At 42.9% G+C, this 24,558-nt stretch overlaps 1 protein-coding gene across 2 annotated transcripts in view; it reads right to left on the reverse strand.

Annotated features, from left to right (window-relative positions):
• vopp1b (VOPP1 WW domain binding protein b) overlaps positions 1-14,307 on the reverse strand; it is a 79,540-nt gene extending 65,233 nt beyond the window's left edge. The window contains exon 1 of one of the 2 annotated variants that reach the window (XM_085988059.1): positions 14,113-14,307. In XM_085988059.1, coding sequence (XP_085844185.1) covers positions 14,113-14,172 — 60 coding nt within the window. In that variant the 5' untranslated portion in view covers positions 14,173-14,307. Of the gene's footprint in view, positions 1-7,390; positions 7,424-14,112 lie in introns of those variants that run through there. The other variant, XM_085988060.1, reaches the window with a different exon arrangement.
• Positions 14,308-24,558: the final 10,251 nt, after the last annotated feature.

The following is a 24,558-nucleotide window of genomic DNA, read 5'->3' on the forward strand; positions in this document are numbered from 1 at the left end:
TCACCAGGCTGATACCTGGGATGGCAGGAATGACGTATGAGGAGATTGGGTCAATTGGGCTTATACTCGCTGGAGTTTAGAAGAATAAGAGGGGATCTCATTGAAACTTATAAAATTCTAAAAGGACTGGACAGACTAGATGCGGGAAGGATGTTCCCGATGGTCGGGGAGTCCAACGGTCACAGTCTAAGGATAAGGGGTAAGCCATTTAGGACAGAGATGATGAGGAATTTCTTCACCCAGAGAGTGGTGAACCTGTGGAATTCTCTACCACAGAAGGTCGTAGAGGCCAATTCATTAAATATATTCAAGAAGGAGTTGGATATATTTCTTAAGGCTAAAGGGATCAAGAGATATGGGAAGAAGGCAGGAACAGGGTACTGAATTTGGATGATCAGCCATGATCTCATTGAATGGCGGAGCAGGCTCGAGGGGCCGAATGGCCTACTCCTATCTTCTATGTTAAAACAGAAGAGAGGGAGCTTGGTAAGAAAGGAAAAAGCAGAATGAGGTAATTAAAAGAGGTTTGAGAAAATTAGAGAATTGGATATTAATATGAAAGCATGAGAAAAAGGTGAGTATTGGGCCACTAAATTAAAAATAGCTGGGGTAACAAAAAGAAAAAAAAGGGGGGGGCTATTAGACAGAAGCGAGTGAGACAGAACAAGGACACGAGAGAGAGCGAGCGAACGAGAAAGAGGCCATTAATAATTAAACAGAGACACAGGGAACAAATGGAGGTTATTAAAAGAGAAAAAGAGAGAATGGGTCATTAGAGTTTAAAGAAAGAAGTCCCTATCGGCTCATCCTGGCTCTTCTCTACTCTCTGCCTTTGTACTCACTGCAAGTGGGCCAGGGCCTGCCACATTCTATTTGCTAGCCCTGGCCTTACCCATTGTTTTCATGTGATTCTGGTGGCCAGAATCTTTTTTTAAATTATCCATCCAAAGCTGAAGAGTAGGACTACAGACCAGGAATTTCTTTTTGAAATTAATCCCAGAGAGCTCGACCTACTTGTTGAGATTATGTGAATATTAACTGCCTATTACCAAGGGATTTACAGCTACAAAACAGACACCAAATGCCTAGACCGTATGTTTACATCATGAAATGATGAGAGGCACCGAGGGGCAGCCACACACCCCGGGCCGAGAGACTGGCCCAGCCGCTGAACCCACTTTAGCACAAACTATGCTGAATAGAACCCAGAGCCCTAGACTCGCCCTGAAATGGCAGCTTGCTGTCCAACAGGATTCGCTGCCATTTGCTCACATTTCTGCCACAACACACCACCACCTCTGATAGATGAAAGTGATCTGCCACCAGTTAATTTAATATAATAAAAATTTATCTTCAAATTCAAGATAAATTAATCCAAAACAAAAAAAGTGTACTTGCAGTTAATATGTCTAGGAACTACAGATCTTCAGGTTTGTGCAAGGGGGTGCAAATGCAAGCCATTGATGATGTGCAAGCACTACTGTTGATAAGGAACCGTTCAGGTTAGTTGCAACAGTAACACGAATTCTCAGTAGAACACCAATTAGCGGCATCACATGCAATCAAAAGTAAGCACAGCAGATAAGTGTTAATACTGTAACATTGAAATTGCCATAGGAATGTTCAAAAAGCAGGTTCCAACAGAGCACATACCCATACAAATTTTATATTATATATAACTGTAGGTGAAAATGTCTAAAATATTATTTGCTTTTATGAGACCAGTTAATCCAGCTCTCTTAGAATATTAATGACTTATTGTGCAGTGGATTTGTTCATAGTCTTCAACTGAGAGCACAAGTTGGCCTACCACAATTTTCCTCCCAACCATCATACAAATGTAGTACCTCAATTATCCCTAAAAGGCAGGAATCATTTTGTAATCACAGGTACCATTTCTAGTCAACTTCGGTTAACAATGTGGGTGGTTGACCTCAGTGACATAATACGTTGACACACCATGCCACAGAGCAAAGTCACGCAGGTTTTCGCCATCATCCAATTTAAGGCTGCCTGGGCCAACAGCAAGAGAAACGAAGAGGCTTGCTCAGAGGGAAAGAAAATTGGATGGATGGCCAACACTGCCATTATCACATCCCAACTAGTGGCTGAGCTATGTGAAAGTCATCGAGTAACATTAACAATTTCACACTATCCAGCAAGCAGTCTGATGTTTGAAACTCTACTGCATACTCATGTGACGTGGAAATGCTATTAAGATCACTCCAGGCACATGCAATCTTACTATCATGGCGATTTGCCGCTTGAAATACTTCATAACAATCAACAATGCAGTGAGAGGTGTAATGGGATATTGGAATGAGTGCACTGAGGTTTAAAGACTATGGGAAATAAGGTCCTACTGTAATTTACTAGAAATCAAAGGAAGTCTAGACAGTCAAAAATGTTATAAAATTGCCCTGCTTAATTCCTAGGATTTTATAATGGTTCTCCCAAATTTTCCTCTTATTTCTTGAGTAATTCACTCCCAGCTTCCTCCAGCACAGCAATAACATTTCTGCCATGAACATCTTTATGATCAGTGTAGATACTCACCTTCACCACACCACGAAGGTGTACATGCTAAAAGAGAAATGTCACTTGTGATAAAGCACATTACACGACGCTCCATCAGTGGTCCAGTAGTGAACTGAAGAATTTCACCACCAGACAGCCGTGGGTCTCAAACTGGTTGTGATTCAGGCCCTTTTTAAAATTTCTATCTCAGTGACAAGGGATCACACCTGGTATCAATTTAAAAGGGATAGTGGTTTCAAACAATTGATTCTGCATTTAGGGTTAGGGGTAGAAATGCAAAAAAACTTGGAGAAACTGGACAGAGATACTAACAGGCAACGCAGTTCACTTGCTCCAGTGACTGCTTGAAGTGATTCCTTGCTGGAGTGTGGCTCCATGGTTGTTACTATTCATGTATGAGTCTTGACAGCAAGTGTGGCAGGCTTTTCGATCACAAGGGGCATCACAGAAAAAAACAATCCTCTCACCAGTCACCAGACATGCACACACTCCCGGCAGAAGTTGTTGAATCGAGATCAGAAGCAGGAACCCTAGCTGATTGTCACCTCCCTAATCTGGTGAACGGAGGTCAAATATAGTGTCCCTATCACTGGCCGAGCTAAGGTCAAGTAATTTAGCAGAGACCAGGGATTAAAACTGCAGCCTTACTCACACTAAACTTGCTAAATTAATTGGGGGAAATCACATCTTGTTTATCTTTAATGAAATTTAAACATTTATCTCTAATCTGCTGCACAATGAATGAGTCAGAGGCTGAATGAGAAAGTTAGTTTATAGGGAGGGAGGAAGGATGGGGAAGGGGTAACATTTCTCAGCCTATCAAAAACCCCAACCCCATTGTCCATAGCTATGTTTTAAGTTACATGTATTTTATAATTAAATTATATTTAGAAAATCATTAAAGTAAAAAGACTATCAAATCAAATATACACTAGTTATACCTTCAGTCAGTTACTCTACAAGGTATTGGTTGATGCAGTTCATGGCTGAGATACACATTTCAGCCTTGGCTCAGTTAGTAGCATTCTCACCTCTTAAAAGATACAGTATTTCTCCTGCTAAGGGAAGACGAGCTACACGGAAGGTACTTTTGGATTAAAAAGTCAGATGATGAATGAACAGAATTAATAACAAAGATGACAACTCATATTTAGTGTTTTATTATAGAATCTACTAGTGAGCGTTTGGAAAAACTGGTGCATTTGAAATGACTCATGCCGCTCCCACCCCACCAAACCAGGCATGGGAAACATTTTAAGTAAGGCTGTTCAATTCATAATTTTAAATCACTTAAAATACAATGGTTTTGGTATTTTAAAACAAAATGGCAACAGATATAATGCAGCAGGTCTGATTCACAGACACATTTTGAAAAGCTAAATTCCAAATTAGCAAGTGTCAAGAGAACTTATTTTGATTAAAGGACTACTACTACAGGCTAGATTTAAATAAACAGGACACAGCAGTGATAATGAATCTGCCAACTCCACCCACCCACCACCCCCCCCCCCCCTCCCCTCGTGTAAGAACATAAGAAATAGGAGCAGGCCAATCGGCCCCTCGAGCCTGCTCCGCCATTCAATAAGATCATGGCTGATCTGATCCTAACCTCAAATCTACTTCCACTCTCCATCCCACCCGAACCCATGTGATCTCCCGGGAGAGGCGAAAAACCAGATAAAAACCCAATGGCCAATTTGGGAGAAAAAATCTGGGAAATTCCTCTCTGACCCATCTAGGCGATCGAAACTCGTCCAGGAGATCACTCTGTCCCTGTATTTCCTGCAGTACTTACCTTCTGTAAAAGATGATCTCCACCTCAGCCAGGAACATGCCCAATTTACTCTTAAAAGGACTCCTAGCTGGCAGCCTGTTCCCGAGGTCTCCACTAATCCCTGTGAATAGAACCATCTCCTGAAATCTAACAGAATTAGAACACAAGAATTAGGAGCAGAATCAGGCTACACGGCCCCTGGGCCCGCTCCGTTACCCACAGGGCCATGACCGATCCGAACCTAGACTCATGTCCAATTTCTTGTCCGCTCCTCGTAACCCCTAATTCCTTTTACTTCTAGGAAACTGTCTATTTCTGTTTTAAATTTATTTAACGATGTAGCTTCCACAGCTTTCTGGGGCAGCAAATTCCACAGACCTACTACCCTCTGAGTGAAGAAGTTTCTCCTCATCTGAGTTTTGAAAGAGCAGCCCCTTATTCTAAGATTATGCCCCCTAGTTCTAGTTTCACTCATCATTGGGAACATCACCGCATCCACCCGATCAAGCCCCTTCACAATCTTATATGTTTCAATAAGATCGCCTCTCATTCTTCTGAACTCCAATGAGTAGAGTCCCAATCTACTCAACCTCTCCTCATATGTCCACCCCCTCATCCCCGGGATTAACCGAGTGAACCTTCTTTGTACTGCCTCGAGAGCAAGTATGTCTTTTCTTAAGTATGGACACCAAAACTGTATGCAGTATTCCAGGTGCTGTCTCACCAATACCTTGTATAACTGCAGCAATACTTCCCTGTTTTTATATTCTATCCCCCTAGCAATAAAAGCCAACATTCCATTGGCCTTCTTGATCACCTGCTGCACCTGCATACTAACTTTGAGTTTCGTGCACCAAGACCCCCAGATCCCTTTGTACTGCAGTACTTTCCAGTTTCTTGCCATTAAGATAATAGCTTGCTCTATGATTTTTCCTGCCAAAGTGCATAACCTCACACTTTCCAGTATTGTATTCCATCTGCCAAATCTCTGCCCACTTACTTAGCCTGTCTATGTCCCTTTGCAGGTTTTTTATGTCCTCCTCACTCACTACTTTCCCTCCCATCTTTGTATCATCAATATCTGGCAGCGGTGTACTGATTCTTTGCTCAAATATTGTTTTGTAAACTATGTGGTATCTGAATAACTTCTAAAGTGAATACACTAAAATCTCCCTTGCCCAAAATGGCAGCTGCATAGTATGCCTCTGGCTCGTTAGGGCTGCAAAAGCTCTAGCATACCAACCAATGGTCATTGGGAGCACATTAGTGATAATTCAAGCCCAGTGTGAATACTGTGCACATATGGTATGCCTACCAGAGACTGAATCATTGCTATTCATACAAGTCCTATTTAGTTCAATTTGAATATCCAGCCAGAAGTACTCACTTTAACTCTGTAATCAGTCTTATTGCAGCCGTTTTGAAAATTCCAAAATGGCAGAGCTGAATAAAAGCAGGAGGTTTTTTAAAAAATAGAAATATCAATAGGAAGTATCCATGCTAGTCACATACTGTTTGTTCTTCAACGTGTGTTTAAAAGATGTGTTATCTTGGCATTGTTAATCACCAATGTTTGAATTCTATCAGTAGTGACAAAGGACAAAGAACGTGGTTTTGTTTTGCAACAACTTGAATATCTTGCACAGGCTGCTTACTGGGACATCCTAAACCAGTTGGCTGCATGTTTCTCTGGCCACTTTCTTTGATTGCATCTAGCACAAAACAGATTTGTAAAACTACATTATGTTAACAAACTATCCAATAAAAATGTGCATTTTTCAAAAATAATTAATTAGGGGAGAAATAGCCTTGCAATTCCATCAAGGCCATTTTCCCGTGTGAAGAGGCTACAAATGCAAATTCCTGCCAGAGACACCTAATAGGCTCACCATCATGTCTGTCATTCTAATTTAGCCAGGACTAGCTGGATTAGGAATTGATTCCTTAATTATTTTTAATATAAAAATAATTGTTTTAATTGCATTTAAGAACACTACCCTCAAATGAGGATAATATTTTAAAATTACATTAAACAAATTTAAAAACACTTCTGTTAAACTTTCCTACCCTCAGGATAAAAGTCAATATAAATCTTTTTCTTTCCTGCATTTTGATTTTCAAAAAATGCTTTGCCGCCCCCCCCCACCCCCACATCCTGCAGTGGTGGCACAGACTGTTTTTCTCTTTTTCTGTGTGAACACATGAACACTCATTTTACTCCATGTAACAGTTTTGCCACCCACTCGTGGCAGAAACTCTCCCCACTTTATTTTCTCTATGTATTTACATTTGGCAGGTTTTTACTCACTGGGAGGGAAAGGGAAGTTTCCCTGTGGAGAATGGTTGCAGGAAGTTAAAATACTGCAACATTGGCCTAAGATTTCCACTTTGCATACCATATTGCTTGTACAGTGCACTAACATACATTTGGAAGTATGTATTGTCCAGATACTGCACACGTCATTTTCATGTGTTTATACATGACAGACTCATACATTCACGTACAAGGAGAATGGCTGCATCAACAAATCATCCACCTCAGTAACTGCCACAGTTCACTGTTATTCTAGCAGCAAGCAGGAGTTAGTGACCGTCTTTTACCAGTCTTTTTTTTTAAATAAACAGCAGTACTGTAAACCAAATATTGATATTTTAAACAAACAATCACCACTGCCATCACAACCATTACACACCAAGATTTTTAATACGTGGATACAGACTGCCATAATAACATAATACAACAGCAATAGGTAGTAAAGTGACAAGACTTGAAGATATGACATTTTCAACTAGGTTTATTAACAGCTGCCACATGGAGCTGTGACTAGAACATTTAAATACAAACAGAATTTTCTGGTACCTTATTCTGGTAGATTATTTCTTGATAAACTTGCAGTAGACATGTCACAAGACATTAATAGTTTTTTGTGAATGTCATCATGCTTCAAGGACAAGTAGACCCCGTCTAATGACGGCCACTAACATGAAAAGCAACAAAAAACTTTGCCACTCTGTATTCAATTGAAATACTGTAGTTTAAATTATAAAAAGCAAAGCTGACAAAAAGGTCAATCTCACCTCACGTAATGACGACATCTGAATGCCTCAAATTACAGTCTTGCAATTCAAATCCAGATATCGGTTATTTTCCACACTCTTGCACACTATTTATCTTGCTCCACAGTTCAGCGGTATCACAACAAAGTTACTTGCTTCAAATCTGCACAGTTCAAGTTTCAGATTGTCAGAAGCTGACAACAACCAGTATACTTCCAATGCCAACATGTAATTTTTCATTAGGTCCCTACCAGGTCGCTAGCAATCCCCTAGCACACTGCTGCAGATGGAGTTGAAATTAGGAGGGGGATAAATTAAAGTGGATCGAGAGTGCCTTCCTCTTAAACTACAGTTATCGTAAAGTTTACTATTAAAAAGTTAAGTGGACTGCCTAAAATATTCCAAAATTTGGCTTTGCATTGGTTGTGTATATACTCCATATGGTCTCAAACCAGAAGAAAAATGCTGAATTTAAATTACTTCAGCAGTTAAACTGTGGAAGATTTCCTTTGTTGCACTAACAAAATCGTAAATCTACTTATAAATAGCATGTTATGATTTTGCTACACAGTGCAGTGGAAATCTTCCCCACAGCATCAATACAAGCCAACAGGGAAAATGTTTTGCACTGCTGCAAGAGGTGCATCGCAACATGAATGCCTGGAGAAATAGCACTGGGGTATCTTTGAACAAGTCACAAATTTCCCATAGCCCAATGAATGCTCCAACACTAGACCAGTAGGCGTGTGGAACCTTGCTCACCAGAACGCATAGTGGAAAATCATGGCAGGCACAGCCCTTGATATTTGATCCAGGCTGAGCCCACGTTATTTTCCAATGCACATTTCCAACAGGTATGGCTCCTGCCAGAAGCAGAAAATGTACTCTGAGCTTACTTAAGTCAAAATTTTACAACTACAGTAGAAAACAAAGCAGCTCATTCTAGTAGGACCAGAGTTATTCATATTTGATTTACTTAATGCATTTCCGATAAGAGGTTGCAAATTCTGAGAAAAAAATAAAAGCAACTCTTTAAAGAGTTGCTGATAAGCTTACAAAACACCCAACGGCTCATCTTTAATCAAGCACCAATGTTACGAAATTTCCCTTATCCTTGATAAATAGGTGACTTTCCTCACTTGGCTATCTGTCATAAGGCTATGGCTGCATAGAATCACCAAGAATCATACAGCACAGGAGGCCATTCGCTCCATCCTGCTCTTGCCCCCAGCAAACATTTCCCCTTTAAGTATTTATCAAATTCCCTTTTGAAAGTTATCGTATCTGCTTCCACCACCCTTTCAGGCAATGCATTCCAGATCACATTTCTCTGCTCATTAAATTTCATCTGCCATGTGTCTGCCCATATCCTCTTGGAGTCTATTACTATCCTCCTCACTGTTTACGACATGAGTTTCGTGTCATCTGCAAACTTTGAAATTATGCCCTGTATACCAAAGTCCAGGTCATTAATATATATCAAAGGGCAGTGGCCCCAACACCTGCACACTTCTTTCTAGTCTGAAAATCAACCGTTCACCACTACTCTGCTTTCTATCCCTTAACCAATTTTGTATCCACGCTGCCACTGTCCCTTTAATCTCATGGGCTTCAATTTTGCTAACAAGTCTATTATGTGGTACTTTGTCAAACGCCTTTTGAAGTCCATATACACATCAACTGCGCCACCCTCATTAACCCTCTCTGTTACTTCAAAGAACTCAATCAATTAATTTAGTCAAACATGATTTACTTTTAACAAATCATGCTGGCTCTCATTTATTAACCTAATATTTTTTCCAAGTGCCATTGTCTGAAGATAATAAGATCTTCATCAAAGTCACTTCAGTAAGTAATTCGTCCTTACATTGCCATTGAAAAACTCAAATTACAGACAGCCTATTATTTTCCCCATTCCCCTACTTTTTCTGCCCATTATCTACCCTGCCATCCTGATCCCTTGAAGACTCTGATTCCTTGTGGGGACAATTCCATAGTACATTATCCAAGTGGCCAATGTTCCATGTGAGGTCCTAGACAGTGAATTGCAGTATGTTATTAAGCCACAGGGGACATCACATGCACTGCCATCACGAGTTACTAGATAGCTGTCAGAAGCAGGAACCTTGCCAATTATTCCCTCCCTAACCCAGAGGTGTTGAGGCCAATTGTAGCTTTTCCACTGCCATTCTGGCTGAGATCAGTCCAACTGGGCCCTTCCTGCTTTGTATGCCTGAACAACTCACTGGTTTAACCAGCAGAGATATCAGGAGAACTCAGATCATCTTAGTACTGCAAGCAGATCACCGAGCCATGCTTTTACAACTACAGACTAAAGTATTTGCAAATATTTTCAGCCAAAAGTGCCAAATAGATGAGCCAACGTAGTTTTTTCCCCCCAAGATTTCCAGCATCCTAGATATCAGTATTGAGCTAATTGGGTTCACTATGTGACATTGATAAGTGGCTGAATGCATTGGACAGCAAAGGTTATGGGCCCTGCAACCTCCTAGCTGTAGTGCTGAAGACCTGCAGACTACACCTAGCCACTAAGCTGTTCCAATACTGCTATGACATTGGTATCTACCAAACAATGTGGAAGATTGCTCAGATATGTCCTATCCACAAAAAAAGGACAAACCTAACCAGTCCAAACAGCTCCTCCCACTAATCAATAAAGTGATGGAAGGATTCATCAACAAAAAGAGTACACAACACCTACTTGTGACAAACCTGCTCTCCAGTGCTCAGTTTGGGTTCCACCAGCAGCACTCGACTCCAGATCTCATCACAGCATTGATTCAGATATGAATACAAGAGCCAAAAGCCAAAGGAGAGGTGTGCCATCAAGGCAACATTCGACCAAGTATGGCACCAAGGAACCCTAGCAAAATTGAGGTCACAGACGATCAACGGCAAAACTCCAACGGTTGGAATCATATCTAACACAAAGGAAGAGGGTCATAGTTACTGGAGGTCACTAACTACAGCTCCAGTCATTGCACAGGAGTTTCCTCCTTGGCCCCACCATCTTCAGCTGCTTTATCAATGACCTTGCGTTCATCACAAGGTTGGGATTGGAACTGTTCACTAATGATTCTAGAGTTCAACTCCATTCACAACTCATCCAATAATGAAGTCCATGACAGCGTACAGCAGTACTGGGAACAGAACGATCAGGAGTAGGCCATTCAGCTCCTCGGCTGTGTTCTGCCATTCAAATAGATCATGGCTGATCTGCACTTCAACTCCATTTTCCAGGCTTTGCTCTTTATCCTTTGATACCCTTACCTAACAAAAATCTATATATCTCACTCCTGAAAGCTCCAATTGTCCTAGTATCCACAGCCTTTTTGGGAAGAGAGATCCAGGTTTCTGCCATTTATGTGGGGGGGAAAAGTGCTTCCTGACTTCACTCCTGAGTGGCCTAGCTCTAATTTTAAGATTAAGTTACGTTGTTCTTGATTCCCCCACTAGAGGTAATAGTTTCTCTGTCTCTATCCTATTGAAACCTTTCAATATTTTAAAAACCTCAATCACCTCTGTCTTCTATACTCAATGGAATACATGCCACATTTAAGCAACCTGTCCTCATAATTTAACGCTCTAAGCTCCAGTATCATTCTGGAAAATCATCCAGCTTGGGCTGACAAATGGTAGGTAACATTCACACCACACAACTGCCAATCAATAGCCATCTTTAACAAGAGGAAACCCATCCACTTCCCCCTGACCTTCAATGGCACCATCATTGCAGTCCCCACCATCATCATCTTATGTCTTCCTTTTTCCTCAACTGAGGATTCCCCTCTTACCATGGTTGACATGGCCCTCGACCGTGTCCGCTCCATTTCCCCAACTTCTGCTCTCACCCCTACCCCTTCCCGTGCAAGCGGAGGAGATGCAACACCTGCCCTTTTACCTCCTCCCTTCCCACTTTCCAGGGCCCCAAACACTCCTTCCAGGTGAAACAGCGATTTACTTGTACTTCTTGCAATTTAGTATACTGTATTCGCTGCTCACGATGCGGTCTCCTCTACATTGGGAAGACCAAACGCAGATTGGGTGACCACTTTGCGGAACAGCTCCACTCAGTCCATAAGCGTGACCCTGAGCTTCCGGTCACACCTCATTTTAATTCTCCGCTCCAATCCCACTCTGATCTCCCAGTCCTCAGCCTCTTGCACTGTTCCAACGAAGCTCAATGTAAGCTCGAGGAACAGCACCTCATCTTTCAATTAGACACTTTACAGCCTTCTGGACTCAACATCGAGTTCAATGATTTCAGACTATAACCTCTGCCCACATGTTTTCTTTTCCCCTCATGGCAGCTGTTGATTCTGCTAGTGCCAGTTATACCCCATCTAGAGTCATCTTTTGTTTCTTAACTTAGCGCATTACCATCTCCTTTTGCCTTGCACCATCATCCCTTTTGTCAATCTCTCCTGCCTTCCATCCTATCACAGACCTTCCCTTTGTTCTTTCCTCCCCTCCTCCCTTTCCCTGCCCCACACTTGCTTAAAAACCTGTTAATTCTCCAACTTTTTCCAGTTCTGACAAAGGGTCATTGACCTGAAACGTTAACTGTTTCTCTCTCCACGATGCTGCCTGACCTGCCGAGTGTTTCCAGCATTTTCTGTTGTCGTTTCAACATCTTAGAGGTCACTTTTGACCAAAAGCCATAGCAGCACCCTGCCTATAAGAGCAGAGGCCGAGTACTTTGCGTCAAGTGGCTCACCTCCTGACTTCTTAAAGCCTCGCTACAAGGCTGAAGTCAGAAGTACCACAAACTTGTATTGGTGCACCTACAACAAAACTCAAAAAGCTCAACACAATTCAGGGCAAAGCAGTTTATTTGATCAGAGGCCCTGCAATCTAATCAATATCCACCCCTTGATCACTGGGGTACTGCAAGGTATATATCATCTATGGGATGCTCTCCATAAACTCACTAAAGTTACTTCAACAACACCTTACTTTACCACCAAGAAGTTAAAATGCAACTTTACCACCAAGGTAAAATGCAGCAATGTTGTGAAAACTCCATCACCTCCAAGTCACACCATCCTGACTTAGGCATACATCACAGTTTCTTCATTATCGCTGCGTCAATGTTCTGGAATTCCCTAGGTACACCGTTGTGGGAGCACTTACACTACAAGGACCACAGCAGTTCAAGGCAGCGGTCCAACATCACTTTAGCAGGGCAGCAAGTCCAGCCTTGCCAGCATCAGCCACATTCCAAGAACAAATATTTTTTCTTAAAAATTAACCGTTGGTCTAAAACAACACTGCAGTCAACAACTTGTTATTGTTGCCCTCTATATCAGAAGATCACTACTAGTTTAAAATATTTTTTTCCTCCTCTGTAAAATTCTATTTTCCTCCACTCCCAAAGATATTAACTCCCTTGCTGAGGTATTATTCCATGGGTACTGGTCACCCTCTGGTATCTTATTCAAATGGGCATTATTCATGTGTGATTCACAGAAGCTTATCTATGGAGCCCATTGTTGCCAGTCTGATCCTGCACAAACAGCGACCAGGAGCAAGAACCATGCCGATTTTCCCTTTACTAACCATGAGACGCTGCAACAAACTATAGGGCTCCTACCACTGCTCCCACTGAAATAAGCTGTCTTAGCATATTTCCTCTTATTTGAGGTATTCTCAAGATAAGGATTTTAAAAAACTTTTTAAATGTAGCCATCCATTTATGAAAATATAGTTTTAATGCTACCTGATGGCTCAACTGATTAAAGCAGCAAGTATCTGACCCATACCAACTAGAAAGGCCTCAGGTTCAATTCCCAATCTGTGTTCTATTAAGTGATCCCAGCTGTGGTGGTAGTAAATTTAAAAATCTGTTTAAATTAACCAAAATGTTGCATTTTGATTAAACAGAAAAATTAAAAACTTTCCAAGCATTCGTGCACCAGGGACCTCCCTAGAGGTGTGGAGAAAGGGAGTGTATACAATCCAAAGTTTGTACCTACAACCCAAGGTCAACCACAGCTAGGTATATCAGTATTTTTTTTTCTCCACTAGTGAGGACATTATTTTAAAAGGGTGGAGGGTTATGGGTTTCAACAGTAAGCTCCAGAATAAGCCCAACATAACTTGTTAACTCTTTAATTATGCAAACTGATTATAGGGTAAGTTGTTGAGAAGATCCAAGACTCATCAGAAATTTCAATGGTTTATGACTTCATTGGAGTGTTTCCACATAGACTGTGTTTCTGGAACTGCCTGTACCGCAAACTCTGCATATTGGTCACGACAGAAATGCTGCAACTTCCACGATTCAAAAAAGAGTAAATTTTGACTCCAACTTGCAGAATTTATAAAAGCTGATGATGGCACGATCGCATCACTAGCACTCTTTCCATACCTACGGACTTCACATAACAAATACCCTTTACACGTGGGAAATAGAGGAGGAGATGGATGCTGAAAAACCGGTATCTACCGGAGCCGGTGGTCTCGGACAAGGACCACCGCAGCTTGGTTCAAATACAAGCGGGCAGCGCTTCCCCCGCCTGTTAGGCGACGGGGGGCGGAGGTTAAAGCGGCTCAATCCGCCCAGAGCAGGGAGAACTACCGCCACCGCCCCGGCACCGACCACTCCCGGCTCGGCTTTCCTAGGTTAACGGTCGCTCCATTTAAAAGCGACCCGTTAGTGATGCCCCGGCCCGTGTTTATTGACATTCTCCAGTCTCTCGCTCTAAAGCGCTGCACCTCACCTCAAACAGCAGCAGAATCAGACAGGTGACCGCCGAGCTCGGCCTGGGGCTCCCGACCATCGCGGCTGCGGAACCTGCTCACTCCCCGTACGGGGGGGCTGGGGGCTGGAGCGGGACCTGCTCACTCGGCTCTCATATCGCCGAACGGGCGCGGCGGTGAACCTGGAATTATTCTCATCGTCACACCCCTCGCGGGGGCGCGCGCCGAGTAAGCCCCGCCCACTCCCAACCCCGCGCCGAGCAAGCCCCGCCCACCCCAACCCCGCGCCGAGCTAGCTCCGCCCACTCCGCGCACGATCACGCGCCTAGCAAGCCTCACCCACTCCATGCGCGCCCCCTTGACCCGACCCGCGCTCGTGCCCGCCGCACCGACCGGTCGACTATCACCAAAGATGGAGCTGCTCCGCTCCTCTAGTTAATCCACACGAGCTAACTCAGCATAGGCTCACTAAACCGAGCCTGACTCTATTTAGTAAACCCAGTCTGGTAGTATCTTACTCAGTGGATGGTGAAAATCTAGGCTGACACGCCAGTGCAGTACTGAGGGAATGCTGCACTGTTGGAGATGCCGTCTTTTGGAAAAGACGTTAAACTGAGGTCCCATCTGCCCTCTAAGGTGGACGTAAAAGAGCCCATGGCACTATTTCGAAGAAGAGCAGGGGAGTTATCCCCGGTGTCCTGGCCAATTATCCCTCAATCAACATAACAAGAACAGTTTATCTGGTCATTATCACATTGCTGTTTGTGGGAGCTTGCTGTGTGCAAATTGGCTGCTGTGTTTCTTACATTACAACAGTGACTCCACTTCAAAAAGGCCTTCATTGGCTGTAAACACTTTGGGATGTCCAATGGTCGTAAAAGGCTCTATATAAATGCAAGGTTTTTTTAAATGGGGAAATGGATGGCAATGAAGAGAGTGATGGGGAAAATGAACAGTCATGAAGTGCAATGAAATAGATGAAAGGGAAATATATGGCAATGAGAGGGGGAAATATATGGCAATGAAGGAGAGAGGAAAGTGACAGAAACTGGGTTGCAGTAATTTGTGTGAGAGAAGGTGTGAATCTAGGACTAGGGGGCATAGTCTAAAAATGAGAGCTAAACCTTTCAGCAGTGAAATGAGAAAACACTTCTACACACAAAGGATGGTAGAAGTTTGGAACTCTCTTCCGCAAACGGCAATTGATGCTAGATCAATTGTTAATTTTAAATCTGAGATTGATAGCCTTTTGTTAACCAAAGGTATTAAGGGATATGGGCCAAAGGCAGGTATATGGAGTTAGGTCGCAGATCTGCCACGACCTCATTGAGTGACACAACAGGCTCGAGGGGCTGAATGGCCTACACCTGTTCCTATGGTGCATTGGAGTGGGGGTGGAAGAAGAGTGTCAGTATTAACTGGGACAGAGTGGGAAAGGAAAGTGTGTGCCTGAACTGGGGCAGGGGAAGGGAAGAGTGCCAACCTAAACAAGGGGAGTGGAAGAAGAGTACCAGCTTCACTCGGTTAGATTGGAGAGGAGTGCCAAGCAGAATTGAGAGGATGAAAAAGAGTGCCTGTGAGGGTTGGAGTAGAAGAGAGTGTCAGCAATGAAAGGATAGGGAGTTGGTTGCTGTGCATTGCCTCTGAATTGGGTCAGGATGCAGTAAAATGCCCATATGAACTAATGCCATATGAACTGGATGTGAGACAGTCATTGTTGAGGCAATATTTGGGTAAGTGATCTGATTAGTATGTTGAAAATCTGAAAATATTGCATTAGTGTAAGGCTGATGTCAAGAGCAGGCATCAACAAGGAAAGAAAATAAAACCTAGTGTGGTACATTTCTTAGAACTTGATAAACATGCCTGCCACCACACAAAACAAAGAATAACATGCAACTCCAACTGGGACAAGAATGGTTCAGCACTAACTTGCCGTCCTCTAGGAAATAGCTGTGTCCAGTAAAGTCTTCAATAACTTGGGTTACAAAATAATTATGCCACCTTTGACCTATCAAAAACAATATTGATGAACAATTTAAATATAGGCGTCTTTTTTCTTGCCATAGTTCACTGGTTTTCAAACTTGGGTCTGCAAGAGGTTCTCGAGGTGTCCCCAAGTTTATCATCAGATTTCAGCGGGGTTTTTTTCTATTTGTTGACAATAGCACATTATTCTGTCGCTGCAAACTAATAAATTCAATTTTCTGCAGTGATGGTGCTGTTTTCCTTTGGATAGCTGACAATGGTCTTTTGAAAGTTGGGACGGGGGTCCCTAGGAATTTTGCTAATATTTTCAGGGGGTTACCCACACAGAAAAGTTTGAAATCACTACCACAATGTACCATAAATCTTCGATGCCATAGTATGTTGGAGTACAATAGGGAAAAATACTTTCCTAAATTCAGATTACTACTGTCTAATTGAAAGTCATTTTGTTTTTCTAAGATTGACCTGATGTGTCATTATGAATAAAATTAACAAATGGGAATAAGCAAAAACATGTTTAAAACACTCAAACGAGCAACCTGCGAAACAAGAGAACATTCAGAACAGGAAAATAATGAGCCTGGCAGAGCAAGACAAAAGTGAGAGCGGCATTATAAAGTTCTTCAGTTCACAGAAGCTGGAGTTGACAGACTTATGACATGCAGGTTCAGTACCGCACTTTCCAGCAATTCTCTATAATAACTGTTCAAAATAACTAAGGTAATGTAATTGGAAATCTACATTGCTATTACATTTGTTAATTCTCACTTAAGTAATTTATCTGTTCACCCTTTTCAATTCTGCAATATAAACCCCAATCAGTTTAATCCCTTTATTTTGCCTCACCAGCTCTGGAGTTGTCACAAATGTAAAGATGGAATGAAAGTATAGAAACATAGAAACATAGAAGATAGGAGCAGGAGTAGGCCATTCGGCCCTTCGAGCCTGCTCCGCCATTCAATGAGATCATGGTTGATCATCCAAATTCAGTACCCTGTCCCTGCCTTCTCCCCATATCCCTTGATCCCTTTAGCCTTAAGAAATATATCCAACTCCGTCTTGAATATATTTAATGAACTGGCCTCCACCGCCCTCTGTGGCAGAGAATTCCACAGGTTCACCACTCTCTGGGTGAAGAAATTCCTCCTCATTTCAGTCCTAAATGGCTTACCCCTTATCCTTAGACTATGACCCCTGGTTCTGGACTCCCCGGCCATCATAAACATCCTTCCTGCATCTAGTCTGTCCAGGCCTGACAGAATTTTATAGGTTTTGATGAGATCCCCTCTCAATCTTCTAAACTCCAGTGAGTATAAGCCCAATCGACACAATCTCTCCTCATACGTCATTCCTGCCATCCCAGATATCAGCCTGGTGAATCTTCGCTGCACTCCTTCCATGGCAAGAACGTCCTTCCTCAGGTAAGGCGACCAAAACTGCACACAATACTCAAGGTGCGGTCTCACCAAGGCCCTGTACAACTGTAGCAAGACATCCTTGTTCCTGTACTCGAACCCTCTTGCTACGAAGGCCAACATACCATTTGCCTTCTTAACCGCCTGCTGCACCTGCATGCTTACCTTCAGCGACTGGTGCACAAGAACACCCAGGTCTCTTTGCACTTCCCCTTCTCCCAATCTATTGCCATTCAAATAATAATCTGCCTTCCTGTTTTTGCCACCAAAGTGGATAACCTCACATTTATCCACATTATAGTGCATTTGCCATGTTTCTGCCCAATCACCCAACCTGTCCAAATCGTACTGGAGTTTCACGACATCCTGCTCACAGCATACCCTCCCACCCAGCTTTGTGTCGTCTGCAAATTTGGAGATATTACATCCAAATCCCTCATCCAGATCATTAATATATATTGTGAACAGCTGGGGTCCTAGGACCGATCCTTGCAGTACCCCACTAGTCACTGCCTGCCACTCAGAAAATGACCCATTTCTCTCTTCCAGCACCTTTCATTGAGACCAAGGAAATCATGTGGCTCAGTGTAACAAAATCATTGTTCGGAAACCAATAGATGACAACATCCTGGCTAATGTTGCCATCATTTAGGTTCAGGGTTTTTTGGAACAAATAGGAGCATATAATTATAGTGGGAGTTTCCCCATGATGTAATGAAAAACATAGGGTGAAACTAACCTGTACAGAGCAGAAGGTTGAATTTGTGTGCTCTCTCCCAAAGTAGCAGATGGTAACCAAAGCAATCTTGGGCTAGGTTGGCCAAAAATCACCCAAGAATTATGTTCCTATTCGCTATCCAGTGATCTCTGCCGGAAAGTGCATTTATGTTAGTTGAGGATAGCATGGTCTCCGCAGCTGAATAGCCTGCCAACACTCACTGTCTAGGCACACATATAAAGAGTCTATTTAGGTGATATATTGGAGAGCTGCAGGTGTCTGTGGAATGGTATGTCAGCAAGAGTCATTGCTTTTAGCAAAGGAGAATGGGAGACATCGAAGAAAATTAAAGAAACATAATTCAATTGTTCTGAGATACAGATAAATCTGTTGATTAGACATTGATTATTAATGTATTATATTTAAGTCTAAAAATAGCATAAAGCTTGCTATCCAGCTGTGTTTCGGTATCTGCATGTGTTTTGATTTAGAGTAGCTCTTACCATTTGTCCAATGAGGAACTTGGCTGCACTGGCTGTGTAAACAGCATAATAGACACTGTAATCTTCTGATCTCCAATAACAACAATCAACATAAGTACAAGTGATAGCTTAGAATTCTACTTTTAGGTCAGCGAAGCAAATAACCATTCTAAAACCTTATGCTCCAGGCTGTCCTAGGTAGGTTAAAAGCCTGTGATATGTGTTCTTTAAATGCCATTTTTACATAAAAAACTGTAGTGCATAGATAGTAAATCTAAGGGCAGAACATTTATAAGTAAAATTTTGTGTTTTGATGGCATAGGTCTGGGTTAACAGATTGGTTTATGGCGTAACCAAGTAGCTTGAGAGTATGAGCATTTTAAATGAAGTGCCTGAGTGCTGTCTATTAATATGCACAAATCACTATGTTTCAGAACCAACCGCAAAATCTTTCATCAGCATGGAGCAGGCCTTACTCTATAGATTGTCTTAATTACTAAGAAACATGCCATAAACAGAAATGTTCTTCCAGATCTCAAAGAATTGGTGTTGGGTGTGTTGTGTCGTTTAAATCCACTGGAGACCCTCTCAGTGAGTAACAGGATTATTAAAATAGATTTGCAGATATATACTGCAAACAAGTAACTACTGGACTCATCAAGCAGTGAAAACTATCAGTACTGTAGTGGTAATCTATAGTTTTTTTTAATGTATTTTTTGTTAGTTATTTTCTGTTTTTCCTCAGAGGAAGAGCTCATCAACACACAGGAATGATCTGGCCCACATATTGCTCCATGATTTTGACCTCTGCTTTATGTTTTTGTGCTCTATGAGCTCCCAGTGACCCTCTGCTGTTGACTGCATCCATTTTTCATTTTCCTCAAACCAGGACTTCCTCAATTTAATGGCCCAGTCAAGAAGTAAAGCTATCCAATCTCATTTGTGCCCAGTGGGCTTGCATGACATTCTATTTACAAAGCTGGGTGGGAATGTAAGCTGTGAGGAGGATGCAAAGAGGCTGCAAGGGGATAGAGACAGGCTAAGCGAGTGGGCAAATGGAATATGATGTGGAGAAATGTAAAGTTATCCACATTGGTAGGAAAAATAGAAAAGCAGAGTATTTTTTAAATGGTGAGAGATTCGGAAATGTTGGTGTTCAGAGGGACCTGGGTGTCCTTGTACATGAATCACTGAAAGTTAATATACAGGTACAGCAAGCAATTAGGAAAGCAAATGGTATGTTAGCCTTTATTACAAAAGGATTTGCGTATAAGAGTAAAGACGTCTTACTGCAATTATATAAGGCCTTGGTGAGACCACACCTGGAGTATTATGTACAGTTTTGGTCTCCTTACCTCAGGAAGGATATACTTGCAATAGAGGGAGTGCAACAAAGGTTCACCAGACTTATTCCTGGGATGCGGGATTGTTCTATGAGGAGAGATTGAGTAGATTTGATCTATATTCTCTAGAGTTTAGAAGAATGAGAGGTGATCTCATTGAAACATACAACATTCTTACAGGGCTTGACAGGGTAGATGCAGGGAGGATGTTTCCCTTGGCTAGGGAGTCTAGAACCAGGAATCACAGTCTCAGAATAAGGGGTCGGCCATTTAGGACTGAGATGAGGAGAAATTTCTTCACTCAGAGGGTGGTGAATCTTTGGAATTCTCTACCCCAGAGGGCTGTGGATGTTCAGTCATTGAGTATATTCAAGGCAGAGATCGCTAGATTTTTGGATATTAAGGGAATCAATGGATATGGGGATAGCGCAGGAAAGTGGAGTTGAGGTAGAAGATCAGCCATGATCTTATGAATGGTGGAGCTGGCTCGAAGGGCCAAATGGCCTAGTCCTGTCCTATTTCTTATGTTCTTATGACAGGTGCCTTGGGTCCCAAAACAATGAGAATAATCTAACTTTAATGATAATCGGCTCAATTTTAACTTGGGGGCACGAATCGGGGGTGCGGGCAGCGATCCGTCTGGCCACTCGGAGTGTGAGGCCCAGAAGATTTTAACTCTGGGGCCTCATTTAAATACCCCATATCTGAATCTTGCCTGAAGCTGTTGGGAATGACGTCAACACCAGTAGGCAAGAGTGGAAAGTCGCGGAGGGTCAGGCTGCTTCCAGGGGCCCATGGGAACGGTCCCCAGCAAGGTAAGTGAGGAGGGGGGAGGGGGGGTTGGGAATGATCACAGTTGTTGGGGTGGGGGGTGGTGAAGCCCAGGGCAGGGGCGGCCCAAGGTATCCCAGCAGGGTCTGGGGAGCACTCCTGCTCCTCCTGCCTATAAGGATTTCATACAAAAATATTTTTTCCAAACGTACCTTAGCCTCTTCTGGCCACTCCGTGGACTTTCACCATGGTCGAGATGTCGGGGTTGGCCCCGTGGGGGTCTTCGAAATGCAGAAATTAAAATGCTGTCGCGGTGGCAATGACATAATTGAGGCATAGTTTTAAGATTTAAATTAGGCCCCGGCCTGCCTGCAGTGGGAGCCTCAGCCAACTTCAAAATCGGTGAAGATAAAATGTCTCTGGATAGGATGGTGCGGCCTTGGGCCAGTAAGCAAACTTGGATGATTTTAACCTCATTCTCGTTGATGGGTTAAAATCGACCCCAGTATGTGACAAATGGTCAAGCTGACTTCCTTATGGCCCTATCCTATTCTGAGGGAGAGAGCACAAAATATCATTACACAGAAGTAAGTCATTCAGTCCATTAGACCTGTGCCAGTGTTTTTCTTCATAAAAGCTGCCTAGCCTATTCACATTAGAGTCATAGAGTCATAGAGTAATACAGCACGGATAGAGGCCCTTCGGCCCATCGTGTCCATGCCGGCCATCAAGCCCTGTCTAATCTAATCCCATATTCCAGCATTTGGCCCGTAGCCTTGTATGCTATGGCATTTCAAATGCTCATCCAAATGCTTCTTAAATGTTGTGAGGGTTTCTGCCTCCACAACCCTTTCAGGCAGTGAGTTCCAGACTCCAACCACCCTCTGGGTGAAAAAGTTCTTTCTCAAATCCCCTCTAAACCTCCCGCCCTTTACCTTGAATCTATGCCCCCTAGTTATTGACCCCTCTACTAAGGGGAAAAGCTCCTCAGCATCCATCCTATCTATGCCTCTCACAATTTTGTACACCTCAATCATGTCCCCCCTCAGCCTCCTCTGCTCCAAGGAAAACAAACCCAATCTGCCCAGTCTCTCTTCATAGCTGAAGCGCTCCAGCCCTGGTAACATCCTGGTGAACCTCCTCTGCACCCTCTCTAACGCGATCACATCTTTCCTGTAGTGTGGCGACCAGAACTGCACACAGTATTCCAGCTGTGGCCTAACCAGTGTTTTATACAGCTCCATCATAACCTCCTTGCTCTTATATTCAATGCCTCGGCTAATGAAGGCAAGTATCCCATATGCCTTTTTTACCACCTTATCCACCTGTTCCGCCGCCTTCAGGGATCTGTGTACCTGCACACCCAGATCCCTCTGACCCTCCGTCTTGCCTAGGGTCTTTCCCTTCATTGTGTATTCCCTTGCCTTGTTAGACCCCCCAAAGTGCATCACCTCGCACTTTTCCGGGTTAAATTCCATTTGCCACTGTTCCGCCCATCTGACCAACCCATCTATATCGTTCTGCAGACTGAGGCTACCCTCCTCGCTATTTACCACCCTACCAATTTTAGTATCACCTGCACACTCCAGATATCCTTCTATATTCAACTGTGTAAAGCAGCTGTCTAACTCCTTCTGAATAGAATTTATGGACTTTGCTTCAATCTATCTCTCGTTGTTGCTTTCCTCTTGTGGTTCCTCAGCTCTGCTTTGTGCGGATTTCAGACGCACGTACCTTGGATGATCTACACCAGCTCTTCATTCAGCACCAGAATCCTGAACAAAGCAACAGTGCCTCGGTGACAGAAAACCCTCCAGCAAAACCAGCAATGTCCACCATCGAATTGCTTTTCCTGTGTTATCTTTCCCAATTTATTTTGCTTCTACTAATTGTACGTTATTTGTTCAATGTGCAAATCTGTAGAGCTGCAGTCCGTGGATACCACTCAGCAATTCAATAAAATGTTCTCAATGCTGGAGTTCAATAGGTATGAAGAATTTAACCTGAAATTTGAGGAGTTTCAACAGATACCTTTGCATCAATGTGTATTTTGTTCCAGTTGTGCTCAGCTGCAGTTTCCATGTTCCATGCACAGGAACATCTCATTCTTCAATGTTGGAAAAGACTCAGACAGCAACAAAATAACACCTTTCTTCTTTTTTTATAGGTGACTAGCAGTCTTTTTATAAGGCATCCTTACATTCACTGGTGACTGAGAGCACGAAGTGGCAGATACCAATCCCCATCAGCTACCAGTACATGTCCTTTAAACGGTACTGTGTCCACTGTGGACAGCTGTGCATCAATCCACTGGAACTAGACTGAATCAACAGTAGGCATTACAGCTGGCACACCTCTGTGTGGTTAGTGTGTGATTCGTTTTACAATGATTGCTGTTGTACAAGTGGACTGCGTGCGTGTGCCAGTACTCCTTTTTTGACTTGGCAACACTGGGTGATACATTGTAACACAGCCACCCAAAAGCCTCTACCTGAATTTTTGGCATCTTCTCTCGTCGGCCTTTGATTGTCTACCTTTAATGGGAATGGGCAGAAAATTGGGAATTGCAATCACAGCAGTGGAAAATTCTGGTCACTGTCTCAATCGATACCACTGGTGCCTTCAGCTCCCCTGATGTACAGGCAACACTATGTATAGCTAATGATTCTGAACCCAATTCTATTTTGTTTCGGGTACTTTCCAATAGGGTGTGCAGCCCTGCTTGCTTTAGGCTACAGCAGGATAAAGAACAAGCTAAGTGTCATGTTACACCACGCTGTGCACATTCGCCACATGCTGTATAAGGAGTATGTTCCATTCTACTTCAGCTTGAGGTACTGGGTCAGAAGGTGCTATATCAGGTTCTCGTGCTTTGTCAGTTGGGGCTATTTGTCAATTCAGGTCAGAGTTGGAGAACAAAACAGTAGATACAAGTCTGAGGAAGTTGCAATCATACTGCAGTCCTCTGGTCAGACTATACCTGGAATACTGTGTCTAGTGCTGATTTCTGAGGTTCGAGGGAAACATTCATGTGCTAGAGGTAGTGCAGAGAAGAGCCTCAAGGCTGATCTCTCATGTGGGACAAGAGGACATAGATTCAAATTTAGGACTAATAGCAGGAAATCTTTCCTCACACAAAGAGGGATCAACGCATGATTCAAAACGGACCGAATAGCCTTCCTCATTCAGAATTATCTTGTGATCTTTCCTTTTTGGGTGAGGAAGAGGAAGAAGAAGCAAAAAATAAATGGATGGAAGCCAGGCAGCATTGTAGGTGCACATAGCCCAGCTGGTAGAGCAACTCTGGAGTAAAGAGCTAGCACTGTGCAGAGTGTTTTGATTCCCAAGAGCTATCGCCTGTATTGCCACAATGTGTTGTGCGTTGTCTGCAGCTGTGGGGTAGAAGACACTGTTGGCTTCTGTTGGCCCCATGTCAATCTGCCACATTCAGGCTTACAGTCTAATTGTGACTGGAGTGCCAGAGATGGCTGGTCATCGTTCTTTTCACCTTGCTATAATTCAGATCATAATATTGTTCTTGAATGGTGGCAGCTGTAAGTCTCATAGCACCCAGCGATGCTTATAGTTGAATGGTCACTTATGTGTGTATTGTAATGTCCCTCTGTGTGTGGCTACAAATCTGATAGAGGCAAGAAACCATTGAACAGTGTTGCTGCTTATTACAGTTTCTATCTGAACATTAAAGTTCCCAATGAATTTGCTGGTCTGGAGACTACAGGTGGTGCTT

Source organism: Somniosus microcephalus, chromosome 5 (assembly GCF_052327205.1).
Source record: "Somniosus microcephalus isolate GS21.2 chromosome 5, FLI_Smic_1.0, whole genome shotgun sequence".
Classification (NCBI taxonomy): Eukaryota; Metazoa; Chordata; class Chondrichthyes; order Squaliformes; family Somniosidae; genus Somniosus; species Somniosus microcephalus.